Raw genomic sequence first — 15,614 nt, forward strand, 5'->3', positions numbered from 1 at the left:
GATGGGGAATTAGGAATTCCACACTCACCTAGAATGACAGCCTTATCTAGAGTTCCAGATTCATCTACAATTTCACACATCTAGAATTACAGTACTCCTAGAATTACCCCTCTCCCATCAGGTTCCACAGAGAAACCCAGAACTTCATGCTCCATGGAAGTCTACACACAGCAGTTGTTTCTCAGACTCTGAGACAGTGCCCACTTGAGGAGCTTACTAGATGCCAGGGCTGCTCTGGAGGTTTTGCCTCGGTGGGTCTGAGATGAGGTCTAGACACTGACCTCTTCACAGACACACCAGTTCTCATCCCCAGCATCCTGTCTGAAGCATTACTACATTTCACAGAGGAGCCATCTTCCTGCAGCCTTGAGGCTGAGGGTTGGCTGGGGTTGGGTTTCCGAGGCCTCCATCAGCCTCTCAGCCTGTCAGCTGACCTCAGTGTGAGCTGGCGTGGTGTGTGGAATGAGGGAAGTCAGCGCTTTCCTGTCCCCATTGGTCTCACATGAGCTTCAGTGTCTGATGCTCTACCGAACTGGGGAGATTTCATTTTTCCTAGAAAGAATTAACGAGGAAGGGAGATTTCTACAGTTTCTCTGTAACTATGGTTATCGCTAAATTGAATGCAGAGCCACATGACAGGGTTCCCCAGAGCCATAGGCTTTAGAAACCATATGGAAGTCATCATGGATGTTCTCCATCTGTGAGGTGGGCTGTGCTTGCTCAGTAGGTTTTTTTTTTTTTTTTTTTCTTTCTTTCAACTTGACAGAGCTTAGAGCATTTGGGAAGAAAATGCCTCTACAAGATTGGCCTGTAGGCATGTCTGAAGGGAATTTTATTGATTGATTACTGATGTGGGAAAGAGCAAGCCCACTGTGGGTGGTGCCATCCCCTAGGCAGATGGTCCTGGGTTCTATAAGAAAGCGAAGCAAGCAAGCCATGGGGAGCAAGCCAGTAAGCAGCATTCTTCCTTGGCCTCTTCTTCAGTTTCTGCCTCCAGGTTCCTGCCCTGACTTCTCTCCGTGTTGGGCTGTGTGGGCTGGGGTTGTAAGCTGAGATGAACCCCTTTCCTCCCCAACGTGATTTTGGTCAACGTTTCACCGCAGCAGTGGAAAGTGAACTAGAACCGGTGACACTGGTGACCGCGGATGCACCTGTCTCAGCAAGGTGCTGTGAGAAAAGTCACGACTGCCCCCACCGCTACCACTGCATCTATTGGTTGCTGACTGTATGCGGGGAAGGAGCCGGCATGTAAGTAAGTGTGCTATATCCCTAAAGGCTCTAAGGACTCACTGAGAGAGCCATAACTTCCAGAAAATTCCTGGGACTTTACAAGGACAGGATGACTTAACTCTCATTATAACCATTTTGGGTAAGTTGCTAAGGTGCTTCGTTTTACAGGATTGCAACAAGACTGGGTGAAGCAATGTGCCCAGTATCACACAGAAATCGAGTGGTGGGATGGAGATGCTCCCTAGTCTATTAGGTTCCAGTGCCGTGCCATGGTGCTTCGCGATCTCATTTCGACAGACGCTTAGGGAGGACAGAGACATCTGTCCTCAGCACCGGGCTTTGCATCTCTGTCCACTTGACTCAAGCGGTGAGTCTTTAACTTTGTCACCTTTGTCTGTCACTAATGCTGGCCGGGCAAGCGCCTCACGGGTCAACACGGTCTCAGAATGCCTCCAAGTGCCACCTGAGGCGGTGGGTTTGAGTCGAGGCTGCAGCGCACAGATTCATCATTAACAGACAGAGGTGGGGCGTGATGTATTCGAAAACACTGGGAGAAGGGTAATTACAGCACTAACAATAACCAATAAGTCATAGCTGGCGTCCCGGTGGGCCGAGACTCATGATAAACCTCTTCGTGGGCTTCATTTATTTTCTGTGAGTAATTTGCTTGCTCGGAGGAATTTATACTTGAGAGGGGAACTCTACTCTATCCTGTGTTCTCTCTGGAGCATTTATAGAGGCCACAAGTCCATGGGCAGGGCTTCCCACCAGAAGATGGACAACTCAGGTTTAAGTTCAACACTATCCTCTTAAGAGCCAGTCATTCTGGTTGCTGCTGGAGCATCCAAGGATGCCCACGCTTTTAGGGCAAGACTACCAATCTTTGAAATCCCTCACCAACATATGCTTTTCTCTGTCCCATTTTGGCTGTGTCCTGCTCCCTGACGGCGCTGTGGTCTCCTTCTGACTGTGACTGCACGTGACTGCCTGAATATTCCCCCCCCCCATGTGTCCATCACCTTTGACAGGCAGGCCTTTCCCCTCTGACCTCATCTCAAATCTCAGCTTAAGAAAGAAAATCTCTTTCCAAAGAGAGAAGAAACTCTCATGACCATTACTGACTAGGCCAACGATCCTTTTGGAGATAGGGTCTTGATATGTAGCCCAGGCTGGCCTCGAACTTAAGGTCTTCCTACCTCACTTCCCTGAGTAATGAGATTATAGGCGTGTGTCACTGTGCTTATTGTTTTTATGTTTCTCTGCCTTTTTTTTGTCTGCAGTGCTGGGGATGGGGCTGGAGGCTTTGCACACACTGGACAAACTCTGTAAACTCAAAACTCCTACTTGCTCATCTCTGACTTCTTTTTGGCCACTCCATGCCTGGAAACAATGCACCTTGCCCATATTCACCCCAACTCACTCCTCCTAACCCCCTACTGGACACCCTTCAGCACATCTCCTTCCAATCCCCACCCCTCTCTAACACACTGAGTCTGATTCATGCTGCCTGCTGGAATATTACTGAGCCCGATGACTTGATCTCTCTCTCTCTTCTCTCTCTCTCTCTCTCTCTCTCTCTCTCTCTCTCTCTCTCTCTCTCTCTCTCTCTCTCTCTCTCTCGGTTTTTCCTAGACAGGGTTTCTCTGTGTAGTTTTGTTGTGTGTCCTGGATCTCGCTCTGTAGACCAGGCTGGCCTCAAACTCACAGGGATCCTCCTGCCTCTGCCTCCCGAGTGCTGGGATTAAAGGCGAGTGCCACTGCCACCCGGCGCGATGACTTGATCTTGTTCATTTCTTATGCATGTGCCCATAGCTGCAGTACATTTGTGAAAGCAATGGCCACGCCATATCCCGAGGACAGTGTTCCAGGGCACCCCTCACCACCCTCCAGCTCTTACATTCTTTCCAACCCCTCTTTTGCAATGTTCCACGAGCCTTGTGGGGTGTTGATAGACACGTCTCATTTAGCCTCGAGCAATCCAAAGTACAGTCACTTGTGCTCGTCACTTTGACCAGCTCTGAGCCTCGGTATTAACTACTGCCCCCTGCTTCTCTGGCCAACATTGACAGCAGCATTATGTTATATAAAAGGCGCTAGTTTTTTAAATCTTAGGTTTCCAAGTTCTCCCTCGAGCACATCGTTTATAACAGCCCACAGGGTCCCGGACAGGCAGAGTGGTGGCATGTCAAGAAATTAGAAAGACCTAGACTTTAGTAATTTGAGTCACCATCCACCAGCTGTGTAGTAAGTCCTTTAGCCTCTCTGCCCCTTGCTTGTAAAATAGTAAAGTGGTAGCTTCCGCCTCTAGGGGTTGCTGTGAGAACCAAGGTAGTTACACACATGCAAAGCACACAGCTCAGTGTTTGGGCCGACGGTTGGTGAGGGCTACTGGGGCTGTCGTGGCTATTTGCCTGACATCCTTCGACTGCCCAAGGAGCTGAAGCGACACACCTGGGAGCTGTCTTCTGCACATTGTCCACCATGTTCATGATTGTTCTTCGGGCGTCTTCCCGGACCATCTCCAGGAGCTTCTGCAGGTCTGATGGAAACAGGAGACAGGACAGTACATGAGCCCCATGCCCGGCCTCTGGGAGTTGCAGATGGGGCAGTTCACAGGGTCTGGCAGGCTACACATCTGACTCTGCCACTCCTTTAAAATTAATTTATTTTTTGCATGTGGTATTCCTGCTCTCTCTTCTCTCTCTCTCTCTCTCTCTCTCTCTCTCTCTCTCTCTCTCTCTCTCTCTGTGTACATACTCATGTGTGGGCATGCATGGGGCCAGAGGTCAATATGGGGTGTCTTTTGAGACAAGAGTCTGTTACTGAACCTGGAGTTCACTGACTGACTAGACTGCCTGGCCACCAAAGCCCTAGGGGTCCTCCTGTCTCTCTCTGCTGGGCACTGAGACTGCTGGCAGGCACCCCACACTTGGCTCTTTATGTGGGTGAGGACTGAACCGATATCCTCACACTTGCATGGAGAACAGTTTACTGACTAAGCCATCTTTGCAGCCCCCTTAAGGATCTTCAACTCTGCTTCAACCAGACAGAACTGCCTCGGATCCTGATAGGAAATATTGTTTGCGAAACCCTAACTGATTATTTTCCAAACTGGTGATTTCCATCCTGAATCCAGATCACAATTGTATCTTGCTCAATCTGAGGAGAGTACCAGCCTTTGGAAACTAAGTTTTTGCATCAACATTCAGATCCCTACTTCTTTCGTAAAGAATCTAAGACATGAACACATTATCCTCATTTCTGCCTCCCATCGACTGATTTTTTTTTCCAGACAGGCTCGTGATTTTCACCTCCTTCACCATACCAGTTGACCCTTGTCGTGATTTTGAAGTGTGTTGAAGGCTTGGGCTCATGGTGCTGCTGAGAAAGAAGGCCTGAGTCGTGAGGGTGCAAACTTGGCCGGTGTGCTAATCCAAGGGTGAGCTGATTCTAAATGAGCTACTAGGAGGCAGGATGTAGCCAGAGGAAATAGGTTGGTGGGGGCATATATTTTACAGGACTCCCCCTTGGCCCAGCCCCCTCCTTTCTACTCACTGGGATCCCTGCCACTTTGAGGTGGGAACCTCTGAGTGATGCTCTCCCCCGCCATGTTCCTGAAACGATGATGCCATTGGCCAGGAAATGAAACTCCTGCGGTACAACAAGTCTTGCCTCTCTCAAACGATTCCCTAGGTGTCTTAGTGATGGAAAGTGATGAAAGCAACTTTTATTTTCTCACTTAATATGTTCTGTTCCATTTACTGTTTGAATATTTCTTGAGGCCTGGACGCCATGACTTGAATCTTGTTTCCTAGTCTCCAAGGCTTCAGAATGTGATGTTAATTGGAAGCAGTTATGGGGATTGCGATGGGTAAAGATGAGGGTACACTGTAGTGTAGTGTTGGTGGGCTCTTATTCTAGTCTGACTATAACTAGTGCCCTTGTAATGGGAGAGGGACACATCCAAGGAGAGCATGGCCATGTGGTGACAGAGGCAGACACGAGTGGTGTGTCTATGAGCAGAAGGATGCCAAGCCTTCCCAGTGTCTACCAGCTTGAGAAGGCTAGAAAAAGGAAGGTGTCACCACGTCACCGATACCATAGATTTGGAGGTCAGGTGCCCAAAACGAAGTTGAGGCAAGACATTATTGTGTAGCCCTAGGAAGCTAATATACCTAAAAGTTAGAAAATGAGATACAGAGTGAGCTGTGTGTTCCACAAAAGACAAGTAAGTGAGTGGCAGTGTTTGACAAGGACACATATTTGCATGTCCCCACCCCTCACTCTTTTCCACTCCAGTCAGGGACCTGCTTGGTAACAGAACCTTTGGAAACAGCCTTCTCCAGAACTGTCCAAGGTGCTGAATCATCACTGGGCGAGGCTGTCACTTGGCAACTCTCCAGGGCTTCATTCATGACGGACAAGCAGTCTACCAACTAAACTACATCTCTGTCCTCTTTTATTAGAGCTATAATCTTACATTTTCTGTATAGCTGGGGAATATCAGCGATGTTGAGCTGTCTCAGAACAGCCCGTGGGGCTGACGTCAATTTCATGTAGTTTTGAGGCTGGGAAACTAGTCAGCCTTGGTCAAGGCTGTGACAAACAGGGTGGAGGTGGTGATGCTAATGAGAGGAAAGAGTGGAGCAGCTGAAGAAGGGCTCCCCCTTCAGAACAGATCTCTGGTGGAGATACTTCTCAGCCATTGCTGAACACCAGTGTGTGCCAGGCTGAAGGTGTGGACCAATTCACCCAGGCGGGCAGGAGTCTCATCTCCCTTCCCCTTCACTCTTTTTAGTCTTAGGAACTTTTATTCTTTTTTCCATCTGGAAGGGTAACATTTTCTAGATAATTTTCCCATCATCCTTTGCAGTTGACTGTAGCCTTATGACTGAGTTCTAGAGGTTTTAATTCTCTCTCTCTCTCTCTCTCTCTCTCTCTCTCTCTCTCTCTCTCTCCCTTCCTCCTCCCCCTCTCTCCTTGTGTGTATGTATGTGGAGGTCAGAGGAGAATCTTGGAGAATCAGCTCTCCTTCCGCCCTTCGGGCCCTGGGCACCCCACTCAGGTCATCAGACTTGGTGTCGGGTACCTTCACCTGCTCACCTGTTTACCTGCCTGACGATGGGATTTTAGAAGCACTGTGGACCTGTTGAGAAGGTTGCTTATGCACACCCAGGTGCGGGCACTTTCCTACCTTGTCTACTGCCTTCTGCTTCAAGCCTAGAACATGGGTGATGGCTAGAACTCTGTCAGCCATCCTGGACCATGAGAGGATATTGAGGCTGGCCAACTAAAAGGATGGGATAAGGCAGGTGCTTGATGAACTTTTGAAAGTCATTTTACCCATCCTCGATTAGTCTTAATCTGTAGGAAAATGTAAACTTTGATCTTTTTAAAGTCACTGTTTTCAGGCCTCGGTGTCACCTGAAGGAAGTCCCTCTTTGATACCACGAGATGAGAACAGTAAACAAAAACCAAGTTCCCGGTAAGACCTGATACAAAGTACTTAGAGACTTGAAAAGAGAGAACCCGGGTGGGTCAGGCAAGGCTTCACAAGGGAGGATGCATTTGAATTGGGGCTTGAAGATCAAGGAAGCATCTACCAGTCCCAGATGTTGGGGGATAAAAGAAGTCTGTAGGATGGTGCTTTGAACAAACGAAAGTCTGCTGGTGAGGTTGGGCTGCTAAGCCAGACAGAAGCATCCTGAATAAGAGGATGTCTTAGAGGCCACGGGCGCCACTGAAAAGATGCTGAACTGGTGGTGGCGGGGGTCACTGTATCCAGTATTTAACCCAGAAAGTTCTCTCTGGATCAATGTGTGGGGCCAGGGCAAGGAGCAGAGAGGCTGTTAGAAAGCTGTCCAGTGTTTCCTAGCCCCATGTCTTCGGGTCTCAGCTCAATGGTCAGAGGTGAGAGAGGCCTCTGTGGACCATCCTGGCTGATGGGAAGATTGAGCCCAGTGACTGAGCTCAGCACCCACTGCCATTGTCTCCTTTTTACCTGTGACCTTAGTCATCTTGCTGCTCGTAGCATCCCTGTTTACCACCTTCCTTGTTTTCCTCCTTTAATGCACTATTCCCTTGTTCCTTCCACATCCCGAGTGCATAACACACAGGCATTGAAGGAAGAAGCTTCCAGAAATTCAGAGGAATCAATCTCTGACTCTCTTTCTGTTCAGAGAGTGGCTTTGAGAGCTCTGGGTCTTCCTTGGGCCTTTGTTGACAGGTCCTGACTCCTTCTTGCACTTCTGGAGGTTTGCACACTTTTGGCTCTGATAAGCCAAGACCCTATGTCTACTCTGACCTCCTTGAATCTCAGCAGCACCCAATCTTTGCCCATTCTTCCCAGGCCAGCCCTAGTTCAGATGTTGGACTTCACCTTGCACCACTTTGACACAGGATTGCTGTCACTTTCCTACTGTGTGTGTGTGTGTGTGTGTGTGTGTGTGTGTGTGTGTGTGTGTATGTGTGAGGCTAGCTGGCCCAGGAGCTCCCAGGAATTCTTGCCTTGGTCTCCTGTCTCTCTGTGGGGATGCTGGGATTGCAGCATCTGGCTTTTGTGTGGCTCTGGGGTTACAAGTTTCTCTTTCTGAGGTCGGAGGGCTTCCTACACTTGGATGGTATTCATGGTTTTGAATTTTTTGCTTAAATAAAGACCCAATAGCTTTCAGTAGACTCCTAAGGAGTCTAAATTGAATTATGAATTACTAAAGGTGACGAATAGGAGAAAACACACATCTCTGTGTAGAAAAGTAGATTTGTGGCCCCTCAGGTTCAGACTGGGGAGGGACAGGGACAATGGATGGGCATGTCTTCTGATGGGTTGATTGCTGTGGGATGGTCTGTATGTCAAACTGCTCTGATTGGTCAATAAATAAAACACTGATTGGCCAGTGGCCAGGCAGGAAGTAGGTGGGACAAGGAGAGAGGAGAATTCTGAGAAGCAGAAGGATGAGGCGGAGAGACACTGCCAGCTGCCGCCATGACCAGCAGCATGTGAAGACACCGGTAAGCCACCAGCCACGTGGCAAGGTACAGATTTATGGAAATGGATTAATTTAAGCTATAAGAACAGTTAGCAAGAAGCCTGCCACAGCCATACAGTTTGTAAGCAATATAAGTCTCTGTGTTTACTTGGTTGGGTCTGAGCGTCTGTGGGACTGGCGGGTGACAAAGATTTGTCCTGACTGTGGGCAAGGCAGGAAAACTCTAGCAACAGTTGATGGAAACATTTTAAAGTCAGATTGTGATGATGGATACACAGATATGTGCTTTGTCAACTTCATAAAATTCTTGGCTCGTACATTTTACAATGTATGGTTAAAATGAGCGGGTGTGGTGGCACACATAAACCTTTAATCCAGCCTTCAGGAGACTGAGGCAGGAGGATTGTGACTCACAGGACATCTTGGGCTAAATATAAGCATGTGTTGTATCTCTCATATACACGAGAATAGCCCAAAACCAAGCAAAAAACAACACATCTATAAATGTAAGGATCAACCAGGCACTGAATTTGAAGAATGTGGGAAAATAAGGTAGAAATATCTCAGTCATAACTTCTGTATTTATGAAATGTGGAAAGGGTAAAATTCTATGGAAAAAGGAGATACATAAAAACATATTTTAAAGTGTTATGAAGGTACATGGTGATCGTGGCTGTGTCCCTGGGGGGGATGACTCAGAGTGACACAACTCACAGGGGCTATTTTCAGCCTTTTTTTGGGAGGGAAGAGCTTTCAAGGAAAGGGACCTAAAGACATTGAACTAGGCAGGTGGTGGAGAACTTTGACCTCTGTGTCTCTGCTGGAAGGGCTGGAGGTGAGGCAGGAGAGACTCAAAGACGGCAAATGTAAAGGCGGACAGTGGTGGGATCTTGGGTAGGACTTACTGCTGTGGAGGTTAAGGAGGGTCTCCTCATCATGCTTAGTGGACCATGACTCGGTATCTTCGATGTCTTTGCTGCCGGTGGCTACACTTGGGGGCTCATCAGAGCCGGGGTTCACAGAAATCATGCTGCTCTGGGGAGAAGAACCCCCACTGGTCCGAGTCAGACTCAGGGTGGAGCCCCGCCGGCTGGGTTTGCGGCTGGCGCGAATGGCGGGGATTTTGAATTTCTTGGTCTGAAGGGAAGAGAGAGAAAAGAGGGATGTCAGAGAGGGTGGATGAAGAAAGGGAGGGGGAGGGGAAGAGAGGAGGAGGGAGGAAGGAGGGGCAGTAAAGAAGGAAGGAAGGAAGGAAGGAAGGAAGGAAGGAAGGAAGGAAGGAAGGAAGGAAAAAGCAAGTGGAATTTCTAATCCCTGTGGAGGTCCAGGTGAGGGCTCAAAGGACACTCAGTTCCTCCTGGCTCCTTGTAAACACCACAGACACATGCTGGACCTGGAGTGACCGGTCGTCACCCGCCAAGATGATCAGAAGACATTCCTTTCTCTGTGGGTCACTGGAAGTGCCCTTGGCCCTGTACGGATGATTCTTTATGCCACCTAAAATGCCATGCTGATGGCAGAGGTGTGAGAGAGCTCGGGACAGGCCGGGCTGCAATTCAATAATCCAATAGAGATGATTATATTCGAAATGTCGTGTGTGTGAGTGTATATGGTACTTGTGTGTTTGCATGTGTGCATGTGTGTGTGTGTGTGTGTGTGTGTGTGTGTGTGTGTGTCTGTTAGTGAAAGAAGAGAGGGGAGGAAGACATCATGTGCCCTGCTCCATCATTCTCCACCTCATTTCCTCGAGGCAGGGTCTCTCACTGATCCTGGAGCTACGCTGGCGGCCAGCAAGTCCCAGTGATCCTCCTGTCTCCACCATTCTCCCCACGGTGCTGGGGCCACAAGCCCACGTTGCTGCGCCTGGCTTTTAATGTAGGTGGTGGGGATTCAAACTCGGGTCCTTATGCTTGTGTGGCATGCATTCTTACTCACGGAGCCGTCCCCCCACCCCAGACATAATTTTCCTTGAGCGCTTTCAAAATGAAAGTGCTTCAGAGATTCACATTGGTGTCATATTTGTATGAAACTCCTAATATTTAATGTCCTAGGAAGGAAGGTGGCAGGGAGCAGAGGGGACCCTGAAGGCCACACCAAGATTTAAGACCCTGACACTCGGTAGGGAGACTTACACTCAATGGGTTTGCTTCTGGGAACCAGCTTCACTGAAGCAGGAGTGTTAGTAATGATCCCCCCCCCCCCCCCCCCGCACTCCCCTCACCCTCGAGACAGGGTTTCTCTATGTAGCTTTGGTGCATATCCTGAAACTCACTTTGTAGACCAGGCTGGCCTTGAACTCAGAGATCAGCCTGCCTCTGCCTCCCGAATGTTTAAGGGCCTTGAATATAGGCGGAACTATTCTGCATTACAAGCGGGGAGGGAATTCTCGGTTGCACAGAGAAAGGGAAAAGGTGCTCACAGAAAAGAGGAGACGGGTAAGGCTTCGCCTCCCATTTCTTCCTTTGCTTTGCTCCCATCCCCAAGTTTTCTGGCAACATTTTGCACAAGCAGAAGGCGGCTTCGGCCTGCAAGAGGCTGGGGGACTGGAGTTGGGACTGGGTTGACCCAGCTCTCCAAGGCAGTGCCCGGGTTACAAGATGGTGGCGATGGGCGGATTCTACAGCGGGAGCTGACGTCAGGAGGCTTCCCTTGTCCCGACTTTGCAGCTCCGCCGGGAGCTTGTCAGCCTGACAGGACACTCCATGCCCCCCGGCCACCCTGTGACAGAGGACCTCAGAGCTCAGGGACAGCACCTACATGCAGAGGTCACCCTTCCTGCTTCCGGAGCCGCTTCTGAGTCCCTGGTGCTGGAGACAAGACTCTTCAGACCAACGCCATTGGGGAAGGTTTAACAGACTGTGTCCCGGGGCAACATGGGGTCTTGCAAGGAGCCCTGGACGCGGAGCCAAGGGACTAGATCACCCTGCCTCAGCTTCCTCATGCTTAGAACAGAGGGGACGGACTGAGGTGTCCACAAAAGGACCTTTGTAACTGCCGTCCTCCTCGGTGCGCTCTCCCCGAGCTGGGGTTTCATCTTGTGCTCCTGAAGTTGTCATTAATTAACATTCAATTAGCCACCCCAGCCAGGGGACCCAAGTGAAGGGCTGACACTTCTGATTAATTGAGCGGGTTGGAAAGAAAATGCTGGGGGAGATGTGATGGGCTTCAGCATGTCGTTTGCCCTTTATCGAACTGACTCTTCCCTGACGGAAGTCCCCAGGTGCCTTTTCTGGCTTTCACAGTTTGCTCAGGAGTGATGTGACCCAGCTGCCATGTTCCGCCTCCGGAGGGACTAGCTTTTTTTTGGGGGGGGGGGGGAAGTTTCCCCTGAGTGAATCCTTATGCTTTTTGAGAAGCAGGGGTTGGATGTCATGGGGAGACATATTTACCCACCCATGGTTTTTTGTTTGTTTGTTTGTTTGTTTTGTTTTACAAATCTAGAGACTTTTATAGAAAAAAAAACCTAAGTGTTTGGCTTTCGTTCAAAATAATAAACCCGCCTGGGCTCCCGTTTGCATGTGGTGGTGTGAGTCTCTCAGCCTTCCCTTTGGCTGGCCTTCATTTTGCCCCAGACTTCATCGCTTCCTGCTCTCTGCTGCGTTCCACTCAGCCTGATTTTTCCCATCGACAAGATTTCCCTCAGGAACATCAGCCTGCTGCTGCTGAGGTCTCCACGTACCAAAAACCCAGTGGGGGACTGTTGGCTAGGGTATCTTTTCCAGATCCCCACTTTACAGAGGGGTAAACTGAGGTCGGGTGAGAAGGAAGGGCTTGCTTGTCCAAAGTCACAAAATGGAAGGAGCCAAAGTGGCTGCTGCCCCCCCCCCCCCAGAGTGGACCGACCACACACACCGGCGCCAGGGTGTGACCCACATGCTCCATGGGACATTCAGTGAGAATTCGACAGGAGGCTGTGCTGAACATTCTGGAAGGACACTTTTTTTTTTTTTTTTTTTTTTTTTTTTTTATCCCAAGGCTCATCGCTCCTGCTGCTTTGTGGGTCTCTAGAGACGAGACACACAGTGTCTCCATAGCAACTTTGTGTGAGAAAACAGAGGCTCTTGCTCCTGGGGTCTTTGAGGATGCCGATGAAAGAGCGAGCGGGGAAACAACGGAATGGGGGGGGTGACTCTGAAGAGCCCTGTGTTTAGCACAGGCCCAAGGTGAATGCTAGCCCAGCTCTGTGACCCGGCAGGTCCCTTCACCTCTCCAAGCTCCAACAACGCCTCCCCTCTGTAAGAACAGTCCCCTGTGGGACAGCGAGAAGGTATCGTGGAGTAAGACCGAGAGAAACTGGCCCTTTGGTCAGTGTGCTGAGAAGGGCTTCCTAAGACTTGCACATGTTGTGTGTGTGTGTGTGTGTGTGTGTGTGTGTGTGTGTGTGTGTGTGCATGTGCGTGCGTGTGCAGGGACAAAATTGCTGGAGTCGGTTCTTTCCTTCCACCACGTGGGTCCAAGAGATCGAATCCGGGGCATCTGCCTTGGCTGCAAGCGCCATTACTTCTGAGCCTTCTTGCCCGCTCCCATTTTTACGCTTTTCAGTGAGTTTGCACATCTTTCCCCGAGCTTCTCACTAACCATGTGGTAGGTGGGGTGGGCCCCGTGGGGTAGGTGGGGCAGGCACCGTGTGGTACTGTATTGGTTCTGTGGGTGAGGGGCAGGAGCTGTCTGCACCCCAGCTGCATAGCTAATACTCCATGGAAGAGCAGCTTTGTCTCTGTTGTCACTACTATTTGGGTGCTGGTTTGTTGAGTAGATGGACTTGGGCTTTGGGGACAGGCATAGCTTTGGGTTGAAGATATAACAGACTTCAAAATGCCTTCTTAATAGTGAATATACATGTGGCTCGGAAGAATAGCCTGTCTAGTGAGTGGAGAGAGGGAGGGAGGGAGGAAGGGGAGGGGGCTATTGATTAAAAGATAGAGTGAGGTGAGTCCATTTCCTTCCAGTCACATCTTACTAAGCAGGCGCCCATCCCCCCTTCCCTCTCTCCTCTTCCCAGTGTGTCTGGACAAATGTCATTTTTCCTATAATCCCCAGATAACCATTTTAATTAAAGTTTACCAAAAAAAACCATCCAGTGGCGTGTGGTCTTTCCTTTGCTTGGGAAACCACCTAGAAATATAGAAATAACCCTTTCCCAGCAGAGACTGGCTGTGGGATGCATGTTCCTTTCCCTGGCTGGGGCCTGGGCTCTCAGGGTAGGGTGGGCTCCTGGTTACCTTGGGCGCTGTGACGAAGTGATCCCACCTCTGCCCCATGGACTTGTCCTTGTTGACCTTCTTAATGGTGCTCTTGCTGCCTCCTGGGTCCCTGTGTGAGCAACAGCTTAATGAGTTTTCAGTTTGCAGACTCTTGGTTTATTACAGTCCCCCGCCCCATACTAAAGAAACACAATAAATCCAGGCTGAACGATCTCTAGCATGATTTTTCTCTCCCTACTGTCTTTTTTTGGGGAGGGAGGGTGTTGAGAGGGGAAGTTTGCCATAGGTGGGGTTTTTTGGAGAAAAACACCCGAGGCTAAGAGAGACCACCCTTCCCTGGGTGAGGACTGTGTGGGGTGGGAGAATATTTGCATATATTCTGGATTTATTTGCATTCTAGACTTGGGCGCTTTTGTGGAGTCCAGGGTGAGGTTGCAGTTATGCTGGGGGCGGACAAAAAAAAAAAAAGTGTCTTCCTTTCTGCACCTGTGCCTTGTTTATTGATCACCGGCACCACCAGGGGGAGCACTTCGGAGTATCACAGAGGCAGTGAGCCTGGACACTCCGGGAGGCTGGGAGTGGGCGTGGAGAGTGAAATCACTGGTTTTCAGACTGACCAGAGATACTGGGATCTTCTGTGCCAGATGCCTCTGGGCTCTCAGGGAATCACTGTCCATCACAGGTCACCTTGAGCCAGAGTCGTCATCACTGCCCTCTGCAGCTGAGGAGAGGACCAGAGTTCCGGGCCTCTCCCTTGCACGGGTCCTTGCCACGGGGCCCTGCACATGCTTACGCTGTGATCTTGAACTATTTTTTATTAGAGTGCCCTCCTCCTCCATGTAAGTAAGTTTCAGGACTTACAACATCATACCCTTCTCTCGTGGCCTGGGAACTTTCTGGATAAGAGACTAAAGCCCTAACAGGCTCTGTGGGTGATTTCCTGCTGCATGCCCCCCCCCCCCCCCCCCCGACATGTTACCAAATTTGCCATGCTGGCATTTTTGAATGGGATATGTTGCAGACACTGTGTATCACTATAACCCCTCCAATGGACCCAGGCAGACTCTTATAAACACATTAACATGTCTGGAATAAAGTAGGTGGGTTCTTAAACTCAGTGAAGGATTGGGGTTCCATGTCAAGTCTCAGTTTGGTTCATTTTAGTTCAAGTCTGAATTTTGTGGCCAAATGAGTTATGAAAAAGCTGAGTTTTTAGAGCCTTTAGATTTTGAATTTCATGGTTATGGGACCTTGGGTCTTTATTGATACACAAATGAGGAATCTTACTGTGTGATATAACTTCTTATATGATCAATCAATTGGCTTATCAAATCCCTCTATCCATGTGTCTGTTCATCTATCTGTCTATCTATCTATTTATCTATCTACTGTCTACTTTCCACCCATCCATCCATCCATCCATCCATCCATCCATCCAACCATCCACTCAACTATCTACCCAACCACACACCCATTCACCCTTCCTTCCAGCCACAGTTATCCATCCACATTCCCATCCATTCATAAATTTCATTATCCATCCATCCATACCTCCACACATCCACTTCCTTTTTAATCCCCTTTTCTCTGAAGGATGAGTTTGGGTGTGTGAGACCCGTGAATTACTTGGCTGGCTCTCAATCTGTACAGATCAGGGATTTGAGGAGATAAAGTGATCAGGGCAACTTTGATAGGTGGAGGCCGGGCACTCACAGTGTCTAGGCTTCTCAGGGTATGTCCCAGTGAAGGCTGTGGACCAAAGTATTCAGATACAGGGGACGGAAATGGTCAGATGAGCTGGACTTAAGGCTGGCTTCTCATGATGTGAGGTTCTGAGTAGCAGATCCACAGGCTATCACCAGTAAGGAGCGGGGGCTCTTCTGCCCCTGAGGCAGGGCCTGTTGGGTGTCTAGCAATTCACAGCCATAACACAAGAAACAGACCCCAGGGTGGGAGCTGGGCTGGGGTGGGGGCGGGATATGCCATCAAGCTTTTTGTAAGACTTTATGTTGATTACACAGTAAAAAGCTCTGAATAATTAACAGAGAAGTTCACTGGAGTCGGTTCTGCTTGCTTGTCCCCCCCGAGTAATCAAATTAGGGAATATTTAAAATCCAGCCAGAGGAAGGAGCAGAGCTCCAGCCTCCAGTGTTTAAACAGCAGCACTTCCGAAGCCTGATTTCAGCCTAAGCAA

General features: G+C 49.4%; 1 protein-coding gene across 2 annotated transcripts in view; it reads right to left on the reverse strand.

Annotated features, from left to right (window-relative positions):
- Ccdc60 (coiled-coil domain containing 60) overlaps nt 1-15,614 on the reverse strand; it is a 158,287-nt gene that overhangs the window by 14,316 nt on the left and 128,357 nt on the right. For both annotated transcript variants that reach the window (XM_076560171.1, XM_006970818.4), the window contains 3 exons: nt 13,439-13,529; nt 9,122-9,353; nt 3,682-3,769 (listed from right to left, as the gene is read on the reverse strand). In XM_076560171.1, the coding sequence (XP_076416286.1) occupies nt 3,682-3,769; nt 9,122-9,353; nt 13,439-13,529 (411 nt within the window). The remainder of the gene's footprint in view (nt 1-3,681; nt 3,770-9,121; nt 9,354-13,438; nt 13,530-15,614) is intronic.

This window comes from Peromyscus maniculatus, chromosome 23 (genome assembly GCF_049852395.1).
Source record: "Peromyscus maniculatus bairdii isolate BWxNUB_F1_BW_parent chromosome 23, HU_Pman_BW_mat_3.1, whole genome shotgun sequence".
Taxonomy (NCBI): Eukaryota; Metazoa; Chordata; class Mammalia; order Rodentia; family Cricetidae; genus Peromyscus; species Peromyscus maniculatus.